The sequence below is a fragment of the Trachurus japonicus genome, chromosome 9 (genome assembly GCF_045865225.1).
Source record: "Trachurus japonicus isolate A0001 chromosome 9, Traja_1.0".
NCBI classification, from domain to species: domain Eukaryota; kingdom Metazoa; phylum Chordata; class Actinopteri; order Carangiformes; family Carangidae; genus Trachurus; species Trachurus japonicus.
Genome location: NC_140915.1, coordinates 24,172,780 through 24,186,896, shown reverse-complemented (window position 1 = coordinate 24,186,896; position 14,117 = coordinate 24,172,780). Strand labels below are relative to the sequence as shown.

The 14,117-nt window shown below is 40.8% G+C and overlaps 2 protein-coding genes across 2 annotated transcripts; one reads left to right on the top strand and one right to left on the bottom strand.

Moving 5' to 3' along the window:
* Positions 1–994: 994 nt before the first annotated feature.
* Positions 995–8,504, bottom strand: LOC146981477 (MOB kinase activator 1A). Its single transcript, XM_085786728.1, has 6 exons — positions 8,287–8,504; positions 7,339–7,505; positions 6,766–6,859; positions 4,898–5,031; positions 4,407–4,570; positions 995–3,155 (listed from the first exon to the last, which is right to left on the bottom strand). Exons 1-6 carry the CDS (start codon positions 8,298–8,300, stop codon positions 3,078–3,080), a joined length of 651 nt encoding a protein of 216 aa, XP_085642854.1. The 5' UTR covers positions 8,301–8,504; the 3' UTR covers positions 995–3,077.
* Positions 8,505–9,208: 704 nt separating this feature from the next.
* mthfd2 (methylenetetrahydrofolate dehydrogenase (NADP+ dependent) 2, methenyltetrahydrofolate cyclohydrolase) lies at positions 9,209–13,364 on the top strand. The gene is made up of 8 exons (XM_085786727.1): positions 9,209–9,387; positions 11,134–11,318; positions 11,442–11,564; positions 11,754–11,906; positions 11,993–12,100; positions 12,197–12,289; positions 12,409–12,534; positions 12,634–13,364. The coding sequence occupies exons 1-8, from the start codon at positions 9,308–9,310 to the stop codon at positions 12,780–12,782; spliced, it is 1,017 nt and encodes a 338-aa protein (XP_085642853.1). The 5' UTR covers positions 9,209–9,307; the 3' UTR covers positions 12,783–13,364.
* The last annotated feature ends 753 nt before the right edge of the window (positions 13,365–14,117 follow it).

Below are 14,117 nucleotides of genomic sequence, written 5' to 3'. Positions count from 1 at the left end.
TCAATTGAATAAAGTTATAGATATCTTCATTTTAGTAAATTAGTGCACCAAACTTTCTGTGAACTAAATATACTGCAGCATGGTGTACGAAAGTCAGAGGCAAAATTACCCCCGACGGTCATGTTAAACACAAAACAATCAAAAATGATCATAAGTAATCTTTATCATTAATCATTATGGGATTTCAGAGACTCACAGTAAACTGTATTGAAATCTGTTCAGTGCAGTATTCACAGTAGAACTAAAACTGACTTTAGGGACTTGTTATTGCTGTTACTGCTTGTTGTTGTTGGATGAATAAGGTAAATCTTTATATATTTATTGTATTGAGTTTTTTGTCTCTTGCATAAATAAAATATATATTTATATAAATATCATTGGTTTTATTGCATCTCTATGGGTTAGGGTTGGGGTTATACATGTTACAGGTCACATATAGTTGTTATAGGTCTACCTATGCAGAGCAATGTGGATCAATCACTGTATGTGTGTCTGTTTACATAATGTTTTTGTATTCACATATTAATGTGACTAATGTTATGCATGCTCATTCGTCTCTAACTTTAACTTCAATAACATCATGTTACCCTATATGGAGCCTGAAAGTTAAATGTAGTTTTTAGAGTCTGAAGTTCATCTCAAGCACCCAAATAATTTCCTATTATGGGTTTTTTAATGTCATATTTTCCCCAAATGTTGACCTTCGAGAATTTGATGGATTGCGTCGTCTAAATGAATTTTAGCAGAATGAACTTGACAGAAAATTTGGGCAATCCCATGTGATTTTTCATAAATGTAAATCTCAGGGGTTTGCATTCTTCTGAAGTGATTTAGAATATAATACAACTGAAAATTGTATGGGAATGTTTAAGGTATCAGTGTTTTTTTGTTTTGTTGTTTTGTTTGAGACTGAAGGAATCAATTCAACATGATTGATCCATAAATCTGCAGACCTCCAGGCATTCAGTATGTGACGAATGAAAGAAACACATCATTGTCCTTTCGGTGTGTTTATTGAGTTTTTGATCTACCAATACTGTCAATGTCAAACATTTTCATTTTTGTAAGGCACAGGTTTGTTCAGATAAAACACTGATATTATTTACAGCAAATATTCGGACAGAGTATATACTTAACATCCTTGCACCTCCTGCGAGTCAAAATGATGACGCAATGATTGGACCATTATTGTAAATATATATATATAACTTTTAATTTCAAGCCCTTGCTCCTCATCTGAGAAGGTTGAGTCAACAATTTATTTCATAATGTATAACGAAATGTAACTCTGTGACAAACGTTTAAAAACAAAATCGTGAGAAAAAGGAATACATTTCAAAACCGTGAGTAGACTGAAAGAAAGGACTAATCATAAATTCTGATAAAATTTGTAAAATAAAATCAGTCTTGCAAAATACATTGATATGCTCATAGATGAGTAACATAATGGATGCCAACTTGATTTCTTTTTTACCAAGCAACTTTGGGGCCTGAAGTGGATAAATCACACTTCAACGTGAATTAAGATTTTTTTTAACATGATTGAAATATTTTGGAACAGTCTTCAGTCAAAAAGTGGTAAATTATAAAATGAACGCTCGACTGCACCTAAGTCCATCAGCTGGCTCCTGGTGATGCTTTAATTGCTCTTAATTGCTTACATGATTGTCTGATATGAATTTAGACACAACATGAAATAGGTTTTGGACCAATTCCCTTGATTAAACTTTTCCAAACAACACATTCATCAGAAATACTAGCTGCATCTGTTTTTTAAAATGGATGGCAGTAAAACAGCCCTGCTGTTGGAGCCTGAGTTAAGCACAGGAAATAACCATGATAATTATACATGCACCAAGACAAATGACGGCTTCTGTCAAAAAACTACATACATCTCAGGTCCCTCATCCTCATTGTTCACAGGTGCAAGTATTCAATTTCAATCAAGGGGCAGAATATTTGGTAAATAAACAAAAAAAAAGAAAAAAAAGAAACAGTACCAGCATTGAGAGAACAAACATGAAGAGTTCCACAATTAATCGGCACCACAGAAATGAACTAAAATGACAGTAAAACTAAAAATTCACATTAGACTACTTTTGCTGTTGATACGATCATTTCTACATACAACTCCATCAAAAATCATTATACTAGCTTTAAGTGGATATTGATAATAACTCTAAAGCAGATTAAATTACCACTGTAAGCACTTTATCTCGCATTTTACTATTTAATTAAGAAAATAGCCCAAAAAATGTGCAAAGAACAATATTGCATGACCAAATTGAATAGTTTTCTGGGGCAAGAACAAAGACATCTCATATCGTACAATCTGTAATTGGGTCAAAGAGCATGTCAATCGGAAGCATGTTTACATGAGGTCACATCCGGCGGGGTCCAGAAGTCTGACCTCAGACTTTTGGACCCCACAGTATCAACCAGCTTGTGATACAGAGCTATATGCTATGCATTCCTTGTGCCTGTCTTCATGCTGACCTGAAAATACCTTCCACCTCTTTGTATTTTCATAGGTGAATAGTCCACCCAGGGCCTATCATGTCAATACTTTTCTGGCCATCTTTCCTGTTACTCTGCATTGCACAGACAGACATGTAAAAAAAAAACAACGTTCTAATATTGAGATATTTGGTCAGTCATTGCAACTGCTATAGCTAAAACTTAACAAAAAAGCAAACACCTTATTTATCAACAACTAAAACTTTTTAGGAAAAAAAAAAAGCTGGTTTTCACTTTAACTTCCAAATGTCCTTGGTCCAATACAAAATTCAGTAGGTTGCTCTTACTGAGTCGTTAACCACACAGTCCTGTGAAAAATATTCTTACTACCCTACACTATACTAGATCTAGAGTGGCAAAATGGAAAAAGGCTCAAAGACAGCATAAAAGACAACAGTGGGAATAAAAGAATACAGTACAAACATTCAGAAAATGAAAAGAAGAAGGCACAGATTGTAAGAGTTGAGACTAGTAGAAGTCGTAGAGGTAGCAGAGGTCACAAAGAGGGACAAAGGAGAAAAAGGAAACTGTTAAAAGAAATCAGAAATGTGATGAAATATCTATCTGTCCTTGGATCCAAGCTTCTCAATCAGGTCCTGCAGGGGGGCGAGCTCTCGTCGGTCAATGAGGTTGAACTCCTACAAGAGAAACAACAAAAAACCTTGTTGTTAAACCACTTGCCTTCTCCACATTTATTAAGACACAGTTCAGGTGACAGCAACCGGCCAGAGCTCCCCCCACTTTTTATACCACGTTGTTAAAAAAGACAAAGAAAACAGTAAGAGCACAGTTGATCTGCCCATGGGGACAAAATATCCACAAAGTTTTAAAGTTTTCAACAGCTCCAGCTTCTTTCCGAGTGCAACCATGCAGTGGCGTGCACAGACTTTTTGAAGGGCAGGGGTGAAAGGAAAAAAAACGGCACATACAGCGCGTCCTCTCACCACTGAAGAGGACACCTTAGCACGTGTTTTTCAACAATTTACTTTACTTGTCCGCGTTCGGGCAGCTTCTCTGCTCCACTTTGTGCCGTAACTACTGTTGGGAAGCATGCGCACATGCAGCGTCCAGTTTCAGTTAGTCATGTTAGTCGGACTAACATATTTACATGCACTTCAGTTGTCCAGTTATAGTTGGATTAAGTTAATAGTTGTTTTTTTCAAGTGTCATGTAAACGTACTTAGTAGCCAACTCATGAATTTGCTCTGCACATGTTGCCATCACTATCTTACTGCCAGCATTGCTGTGCAGTATATCACAGTAAAGCCAGTGAGGGCCAATGGTTGTTGGGGGGTTGTTTTTCACTGGCTCTCATGCACACAAGGTCACTTCAGTTCATGAGTGTGTTTAAAGGCCTTTGTCACGCCTTTGCCAACAACGTAAAGAGAGGGAGTGCCGTTTACATTTTATAATTGAGATGCTGTGTAGCATTTAACACCACACAATCTCCCTGCCAGGCCAAATTAACAAAAGTACAATCTGGGGAAATTGATGGGTTTATCTTTTTAAATAATGGCTTTTGGCTTTCATGGTTTTCGGTTATTGAAAAGATCCATGTTGACTATTTAAATGTGTCAGTAGTGTTAGATAGTAATTGACAAAACAGTAGAGAGTACAGGGGGAGAGCAACTCTATCATTGTGGTGATGGATCAATGGTGAGGCATGATGAAAAAATTAGTCCAGCTTGCAAAGGGTCTAACCGTCTATCTGATTTAAGTGGTAACGTTGTCATTATCTTGTTGATGCTTTCATCTTTCATCTCCAGCCTCCTCACCAGACACGTTTTACAGAAGCCAACTCTATATGGACTCCGCTCTATGTCTGAATGGGGACTTGAGAGATACACGTCAGTGATTATAAACCCCACGTGACGGTCTGATGATCTCACCTGGACAAAGAAAATGAAGTGCTTGAAGGAAGTGTTGAGGTGGGCCTCCTCCTGCAGCTGCATCACAGAGTCAAAATGTTGGTGGTAGATGTGAGCGTACACCCTGAACAGACGCTTCAGGATGGTTTTGGCCACAGACATGAAGTTCTTAGGAAAGGGGACTCCTGTGTGACAAGAGTTAGAAAATGACAATGTCAAGAGAAGAGCATCCTTGTCCTTTTTTTAACCTTATCTCTTTGAACCCTACAGTACATCACAGCAAAGAGTACAGTCAGCCCGGTCCTCATGTGAGACACATGATCGGTTTAAATGAAATCAGGTGACTGAAAATAAAATTACTGCGTCGCCTTGTCAGACTCTTTAGGGTCTCTGTCCTGCTTCACTGTTCTACAATTAGACGACTAGCATGAGAAAAAAGCTGTGGGCCTTTTGGGATGTAAATATTCAAACTGAATATAATGCATGCATGCAGTTGTTTGGTGAAGACTCACCAATCTTGGAGGGGAAAAGTGTCTCATCATCCAGCTGATCCTGCACCCAGGTCATCAGGTAGTCGATGTACTTGGGCGCAGAGCATTTAATGGGCTTCTTAATATTGGTGCCGTCAGCCCAGTGATACTCATACCTACAGAGAAAGAGTGCTCTCATTAATGACTTCAGTAAGTTAATTAGTTAAACAGACATGCACTCATTCTGTCGTTCTATAATAACCACATGAAAACATCGAGCTAAAAAAAACATCAAGCGGAGGAAATGCAAAAGTATCTACAGTCATGTCATATCTAGGCTCTATGTCAACAGGAAGTAAACCCCGGTCTCTTCCTCCTGATTAGAGACCGTCTGTAGACGCTCTTGGCAGGACAGAGGATTGAGGAAGTGCTGAATCTAGATTCTAACTAAACAGTTTCTACAGGGACCACATGCAAAGTTTAATTCCTGTTTTTCCCATGTGACACTCAAGAGCATGTATTCACATTTCATTTAGTCTTAACCATTAAAAATCTGAATCCACGACTTTGTTCTTTTATTCATATTATTTCCAAATCCTTGGCTACAGGTCAAATCATGTTTCATTAACTACAGTCGTTAACAACAGTCTGACTTAAATGACCCTGAGGTCACAAAGCCTCAGTTCAGTCTAATTAAACACAAGCTGAGGACCTTTGCTGTATCTCTTGTTACCCTCATTTCCTGCTGCCTCTCTGCTGTCTGTTCTCTAAATCAGAAAAGGCTCATGACGTAAGTCAGAGTTTAAACTTAATCTTTATTTACTAAGTGGCTGAAAATCCCAACCACCTGGTACAAGCTGTGAATTTAAAAGGTATTCATCATGACTTCAAACACTAACAAGTGTTTTTCTCATAGCTGATTCATAAATTGACACAACTCCTAATTACTGACACATCCTTATTGAATCTTAAGTGTTATTATTATGAAGCCTTGTGTAACAGTGCTGTTGAACCACAAATCTTTTATTATTGTTCCTGGTTGTTACTTGTGCTGTTAATGTTCTTTAAAGCACTTGAGCTCAGTGCGACACATATCTTGCATCTCAGATGACTAATGTGAAGTTCCCCCTTCCTACAATTACATAAACACCCACATCAGCCAAAAAATTCCCTTTGACAAATTTGACAGCTATGCAACACATAAAATTTTGGTAACGTCAAGTTGCATGTAACAACCACAGATAAAAACTAAAACAAAGAAATATTGTTTTCTCTGTCATTTTGTCTTCACATGAGTTGAAGTAAACCTTCTGAATCCGTTTTTAAAGTAATGAATACATCATGAATTCACTGTATTTTTTGCCAGGGCATCTGAATATAAAGAGATCATATAAAAAGCAATAATCTGTGTTTATTGCTTTTCATATGATCTCTTTTATATTCTGTATGTGTCTTTTATATCCTGTGATGTCTCAGGGCTGAATACTTTTGCTATCTGTGATTTTACGTTTTATTCTTATTTGACTCACATTAGTTTTTTAGTACTTTGCTCTCACTCTATGGTTTGAGTTTTGTGTTGTTGTTTTTTTTGTTGTTTTTAAAAAAAAAAAAAAAAAAAAAAGGCTAATCCACTCATGTTCAATGTTGTTGAGCGATTCTTTTTACCTCCAGTGTGTCTGCAGGTCTTTTGCATGAGACATCTGGACTCGTCACAATAGACACACGTGCTACTAATAATACTGAAGTTCTATTCTAGCGTAGCAGTAAACCATGACTGTTGTCAACCAACATGCAAAACACTGTTGATGTTGAGCTTAAGCTTTTACTACTTTAACAAGTCAAAGTGTCTTCTGTGAAAAAAGGGGCCCTGTAGAAGCTGAATGCATAACAGGAACACTGTTTGCCGTTACCTTGGTCCAGCAGACATCACAGAGCAGCTGGTTTCAGTGCAAAACTCAGTGATAGTGCCATACAGCATGTTGATCTGATTAAAGAAGTCCACGGCTGAAAGAAATGGTAAAATGTTATTGTTTGTTCGCTGTTTTTGTTGTGATTAAAAAACAAGACAGTGAATACACAAGGTTAACACTCAAAATATTGTATGATATCCATTTTAGTTAGCACTATTTACACCCAGAAATTATTACTTAACCAGGCATCTAGTTGCTTTCCCCACCTAGTGCATATGTTTAATTATGTTCTCTCCTTACTTCCAATATTAAATTTACAAATATCAAAATAGTCCATACTTTTGATGCACTGAGCCTGAATATTATTTGGTTAAAAAAATCTCCATGCTTTGAAAACTACCTCTACTTTTCAGCGGTGTGTGTTGTATGATCCTTCCATGCTTCTCATACCACTAAGTGATGCACAAGCTCATCTTAACAGTGGTGGATAGGAAATAGCAAAAATAAACTGGTGGTTTATGCAAGGAGCTATGTTACTATAAATAGGTAGGTATATTATAACCATCCACTCACTGTTGACAGCGATCCACTCATTGAGATCTTCTCCCTCTGGCAGCATGACAGCCTGCCTGAGGTTCCCACTGCCCAGCGTGGCTTCAGCATGTTTCAGCAGCTCGTACTGGTGGGAGCCCTCTGGGATGTTCTTCTTCGGCTTGAAGGTCTTAGATGAGCGACTGCCACTGCAGAAAAACAAAAAACACAGACATATGTGAAGCTCAGCAACTTTCTGTACACAAGACTGTGGGGTTTTCTTTGGATGCTCCACTTGGGCCTTCACATGTGATGGTCCTTCCTGTCTGATCAGAGCAATCAGCAGCTGCAGGAAGCTTATCTTGTGAATTTGATGCTCGGCTGCCACATTTGTCATACCAACGCACGGGCCTTGTCTTGGCATGTATTCCCCGTGATGTGGCTGAAAAATAACTATAATCTGTATCCATGTCAGTGAACAGTGAACAACAGTACAATGTGATGACCCAGTTGGTCCCACAAACAGGAAATGCGACAGACACAGTGTCACTGTAAACAACATTGACGGATAATCACATCGCTTAGGATTAAAAAAAAACCTCTTGGCGAAAGAAATAAAGGCCGTAAAAGGTGTGGATTATGATTAATATTCCCACGCCTAATGTTATCTGAGGTGGTGATAATAAAAGCTAAGTTGACAAACAGGTTGTGAGCCAGAACCGGGGCTAGCCAAGTTAGCACGGGTAACTAACCTAGTTATTAAAAAAGTTACGGTTGTCGAGTGCTGGAAAAACATGAATAAATACAGCTGGCAGATAATGTCGAGATGACGAATGCTAGTCCTGCGTAAGAGACTGTGGAGGTTCACATGTAGTCCAGTTGTTGGTTAGCTGACTTGTTTTCTGTAACGGGGTCTTACTTTCACAGTTACTTCCCCTGGTGGAGCTAACGTTGACCGCAACTTAACAAGCGACTGGCAACTTTACTTACAACAGGAAGCTCATCTTGGAGACGGTCGTCAGGGAGTCTCGGTTACAACTCTTCGCCCTGGTTTAGTAAAACAGAAGATTGTTGCTTGTTTTGGTTTTTTGGTGTAAATTACACACCAACGAACTCACTTATCGGCGCCGCCTGCTAACAGTGAGGCTCAGGCTAACATGAACTGCACCCACGGTGACTCTTCCTCTATCGGCGCTGCACCGCGGAGGCGCAGCCGGCAGACTGGCGCCCCCTGCCGACCACATGCAGGTGCTGCAACGCCAAGTGGCAGACAGACTGTACTACAACTCATCGAGACAGGCAGACAGCTGCTTTGCTTTGTTTTTACTTTGTAAAAGTTACTTAAAAACCATTCGTCCATCCACACACTTCACGCACACACCGTAGACTGTGTAATAAAGTCACATTAATGCTCATATTTATCTTAAACTTCAGTCGGCCCCTTGTTTTTCTTTATCTGTTTACTATATCCCCATTAGTCAAGCTGCCTCAGCAGAGACTATATTCTTCCTGGGTCCACAGTTTAAAAAAAATAAAAATAAAAATCAGATCCCTATCTGAATACACTGATGTTTTAGTCGTCTTAAAGCCACATGCGTCTGTTGTGAGGTAGGTAGCTTTCTGAAAAACTGACAGGAACCACTCCAGCCTGTCTGCACAATTACTTAATAATATATAGTTTTCTACTAATACTTATGTAATCGCTGCATGTGTGTACGGTATAGTATGTGGATATTATCAGTCCCCCCGCGGCTGTGTGGGGCCACTCTGGTCTCTTTCAGTGGAAACATGCAGACACAGTAATGTAATATGTGTGCAGTAGAGGTGTGGCAGCAGAAAGCAGTGACGCAGGCACCATGCGTGAGCAGCGGGGGCAGGGCTTTAAAGCCTGCCCTGCTCCTCTTCCCCCCGCACAGACGTCGCTCTGTCAGCCTCCGGGTGGAAGTGGTGTGTGTGAGTGTGTGTGTTTCGTAATCGGCCGCGGTGTCTCTGCTTCTCTCAGCCGGCTAGGATGGCAGCGCTCAGGACTCTCAGGAAACTGTGCCAACACACCCAGCACCAAGTCTGTAAACTGCACACGTCCGCCCCGAGGTGAGTACGAACGAGCACCAGCATTTTAAACCTTCAATTTCAATGGAGGGATGGTTTTATTCCACCACAAGTGGTAATGGTACATACTGCACATATAGCACTTCCACGACATGCTCGGCGCCTCTTCTCCACCATGAGAAAGAATTGAGATTTATAACTATATAAAACGTGTATATTTTAATTTTTTGTTGCCCGCTTGTTTAACATTGTGTACACGTGAATAAGGTGGCGCGTTGAATTTGTGTGGTTTTGTTTGATTGTGTTGTACTAAATGTCCGCATTTGGCCACATTAAAGCGCGCCCCTAGCGTCGTGCCGGTAACGTTGCAGGGAAGCTGGCTGATGAAATCGGTCTGAGTCCTTGCACCCTGTTGTCAGAGGAGCCAGGTTTCAGCTGGAGGCCGAGGTGCAGATGTATGCACAGGGAAATGACATGCACATGCATTTGAACCAAGATAACCTAGGTGACGTGAGGTTACTTTAAATGGATAAAAACATAATTAAATACAAGAAATCAAGGCTGATAACGTGTCTGCTGTATCCCGTGCAGGTATTGATTGGAAACATGCTGAGTGCAGCATGACTGAGATACTAATGTCTCAAAGACGACAAATCTCGTGTGGAGTCTGCACATGATCTGCAGCTCCACAGTCACAAGATAGATAATTTAAAGAGTGACACGTTGTGCATGATTTATTACACACACACAGACATTACAATATCAATTAAAGCATCCATACAGTAAATTAGATCTGATAGATATGTATTTTTTTGAAACAAGGTGATTTTTATTCAACACAAACTTATTACGCTTTATTTTAAACAGAAGAATAAAGCACCTTAGAAAAATAGCAAAACAACAAAACAAGACAAAAAGACAACTTCCCCCTGACGTGGATCATGGATATAAAGAGAGATTATCTCTTTTCTCTTCTTGTGTATTTAAATTCATATGGGAATAAATGGTATTTTGCCGCTCTACAGTCCTGACACATTTTCTGTGGGATGTGGTACACTAGCCCCTTGGCCTCACCCCGTTTTCCTCAAAGATGTGACACTTTTCTGTGAGGTTTAATCAGTTATGGCACAGTGAAAGGGATTGTTACATCACTGTTGATGGCTCATTACTCTTCAGTTATTAGCTAACTGCTTTCTGTAATTATCGTTATATAACAGAAAACTATCCTGACGCTTTTGTTTGGATAAAGCAGCTCAAACCTGCCTATACAATTACACAGTAAACAATGCTGCACCCTACAGTACAAACTTGGGGGGGGGGAGAGTGCACTTCTTTAGGCTGCTCTTTTAGTTTCTGTACTCCAACGTTGGGGCTGAAAACACCGTGATATTATGGTACAAGTGCTGACAAAACACATGGCTCAGTCAGGTGGAGAGGTGTGGGCTCTAATTTTAGTGACAAGAATTGGTGCTTGTCCAGGGTAGATGCTTGAGATTGATTACAGGTCTCTGGTGTCAAAAGCCCTGTTCAGAAGTGATCAAAGAGACAAGATTCAGCAGAAGTCGATTTAACATAAATGTTATAAATTAAACGTTATTCCAATAATCAAGTCAGAAAAAATTATCTGTAAAAGAGTTTTAAAAACAGTATTCTGGTTGGACCCTCTAGAGAGAATCATATTGAGCTTGTATTTCTTTTGCCTATGTGAATAACCATAACTTGTTAATATGTAAAGTTTTATTTATTTGTGCTCTGACCTCAGTGTTTTTTGTTTGCACTAACCCTCAGGCAGGAGGCAGTGGTCATCTCAGGAAAGAAACTAGCACGGCAGATCCGAGAGGAGGCCCGGGCCGACGTGGAGAGCTGGGTTATAGCCGGCCACAGGAGACCCCATCTGAGCGTGGTCCTCGTAGGAGACAACCCCGCCAGTCACTCCTACGTCCTGAACAAGACGCGTGCCGCCGCTGATGTCGGTGAGTGAAAGACAAACGCTCGCACGATCCTCATGTAAACACGGGCGATTCTACAATACAAATCACAAGAGAACAAACGCTTCCTCGAGCCTTGAGTTGTTTTCTCACTTCCACCTCCCACAGGAATCTCCAGCGAGACGATTCTCAAGCATTCAGACATCAGTGAGGAGGAGTTATTGGACCTGATCTACAAACTCAACACAGACCATCGTGTGGACGGCCTGCTGGTCCAACTGCCTCTCCCAGGTACAGAGAAACAGTGGGATGAGTGTCGAGAATTATACATCTGTCTTTGTGTTAAATCATGGTTAAATATTGAATCTGAGTCAAGTATAGGTCTGTCTCTGTCTGGGTTATCATCTCGTAGGCTGCATTTGAACAAAATATTTGACATGTTCTTGTCCTGACTGTAACTTAATTCTCTTCCTTTTGCAGACCACATCGATGAGCGCACAATCTGTAACGCGGTTTCCCCCACCAAGGACGTCGACGGCTTCCACGTGGTCAACGTCGGTCGCATGTGCCTGGACCAGTCCACCATGCTTCCTGCTACGCCGTGGGGAGTCTGGGAAATAATTAAACGTACAGGTAACAGGAAAAGGAGCTTAACTTGCTGTAAATGTCGAGCTGCTGCTGCTGAACGACGAGTCTGACCTTAATACCTCACCTTACAGGTATTCCCACCCTCGGGAAGAATGTTGTGGTTGCGGGACGCTCCAAGAATGTGGGCATGCCCATCGCCATGTTACTGCATACAGACGGCCGTCACGAGAGACCCGGAGGTAGGTTGTGTGGCATTTATGTGTGCGCATTATTGCATAACCTGCATAAGGAAGGGGAGTTCAAAGAATCCAAACTAAACCTTAGTTTCGTTGCAGGTGATGCCACGGTCACCATTTCTCACCGTTACACTCCAAAGGAGCAACTTCGCCAACACACTCAAATCGCTGATATCATTGTGGCTGCTGCAGGTTTGTGTCTCTTTGTGTCCGCCTGTTTTTGACTATTACTGACCAGTTTAGAGCTCAAATCTGTTGATCAGACCGAGCTGTTTCTGTTGTCTAACCGCACCGCGTTGCTGTGCTATTAGGGATCCCAAACCTTATTACCGCGGACATGATTAAAGAGGGAGCAGCGGTGATAGACGTTGGAATAAACCGAGTGCAGGACCCGGTGACTGGGAAGAGCAGACTGGTTGGAGACGTGGATTTTGAAGGTAAGGCTGGACAACGGACATTTCCGCAGTGAGCTGGTCTTTTGGCTGTTTTGTCCTCAGGTTTCTGTTAACGTTGTTCCTTTTTCTGTCCATGTTCAGGCGTGAGACAGAAGGCCGGCTTCATCACTCCCGTGCCCGGAGGCGTGGGGCCCATGACGGTGGCGATGCTCATGAAGAACACTATCAAAGCAGCGAAGAACGTTCTGCTCTTTCCCCCAGAGAGGATCCGCATGGCGGCTGCGTCTTAAAGACCTGGTGCAAACCCCAGCAACAGTGACACATTCCACTCCAACACTACCACCCACCCCACCCGCCCCCTCTTTTTTTGACTGGGAGCAACATGATGAGCTCTCCTTGCACATGGACTGGGAAGATGATAGCTTTAAGCCTCCGTTTCTGCTGACATCTTTAACCTTTCCTAACTTCAAGTCCAGCCATGTTTAGACTGTTACATTCACTCATGCAGCTGCATGTTGTGTGTAACATGGTTCTCAGTATTTATCATTTGCAATGTATTTCTGTAAGTTTTTTTTTGAAGATTTTGGAGAATCTTGAGAGGTTGTTTTATTTATTGCTACACTAAGGTAATATTTAAAAACATGAATGGAGACATGTTACAGTATTTAACTCAAATCTGGTGAGCATTTAAGGCAGACTGCGTGAAGCCTGTTTTATATCTTATTTTATTTTCTGTTAGTTTAGCCTCATGTGTCAAGAGTGATAAGGGCTAATATTATCAGGAACAAGTATGTTTTTCAATATACAAGCTTTAAAGATTCACAATTGCCTTTGTAAAAAACTTTGAAATAAATATTACAACTATGTTCTCACATTGCTGCTGGTTGTGCCTGTCTTGTTCTGAATTATTTTGTACCCTGAACCTTTATGCACATGTTCTAACTCTAACTCACTTCTCAGGCACTGTCATTATAAATGATGGTCTCATAGCACCACTTTCAAATAACCATCTATTCCTGTCTTCATCCTCTCATCCTGGTTGTGTAATTGCCATTATGAAGGCATCATAACAATGTCAGGGCTCTATGAGTCCATGACTACATTTTTCCATTTCAATCTCACCAGACATTTTATTTTACACCATGATCCTGCTTTTACAAATCGTATCCTGCATCACAAACCGACCGTCTCTTTAGAGTCCCATCAAAAGAAAAAAGATTCCCCACAGTTATATCACTCCATTCCTTCAGCTCACTGACCCACTTTAGCTTGACATGGACAACAATACTCAATGGTTAGTGCAATCTAAATATGTGATGCACTTTGAACTATTTAGGGGACAAATGTCTATCCTTCATGCAGTTTCATTTGACACACTGTGACCTTTCCTTTAGGTCACTCTAAAGTCCTCAGCCGACCTCATGACAAGTAGCTGCACATGCAGGCCTTTGTCTTTTCCTCTGGCGCTGTGGGAATAAACAACTCACAAACAACCTTGGTCTGAACCCCACACACAGGCAAACTGCCACATAATTTGGAAGTCTAACCTCCAGTGATGTGACGATGAACGCTGGCACCCCACATGGACGTGTCACGTGTCCCCATGCTGTACACACTATTCACCT

What these genes read in the sequence shown, in the direction of transcription:
- LOC146981477 (XM_085786728.1), bottom strand. An exon ending in TGAGTGGATCGCTGTCAACA is followed by an intron (nt 6,860 to 7,338) that starts GTGAGTGGATGG and finishes CATTTCTTTCAG; the next exon opens with CCGTGGACTTCTTTAATCAG. An exon ending in ACTTTTCCCCTCCAAGATTG is followed by an intron (nt 4,571 to 4,897) that starts GTGAGTCTTCAC and finishes CTTGTCACACAG; the next exon opens with GAGTCCCCTTTCCTAAGAAC.
- mthfd2 (XM_085786727.1), top strand. Translation starts at nt 9,308, where the DNA reads ATGGCAGCGCTCAGGACTCTCAGGAAACTGTGCCAACACACCCAGCAC. An exon ending in GGTCCAACTGCCTCTCCCAG is followed by an intron (nt 11,565 to 11,753) that starts GTACAGAGAAAC and finishes TTCCTTTTGCAG; the next exon opens with ACCACATCGATGAGCGCACA. An exon ending in CCGTCACGAGAGACCCGGAG is followed by an intron (nt 12,101 to 12,196) that starts GTAGGTTGTGTG and finishes GTTTCGTTGCAG; the next exon opens with GTGATGCCACGGTCACCATT.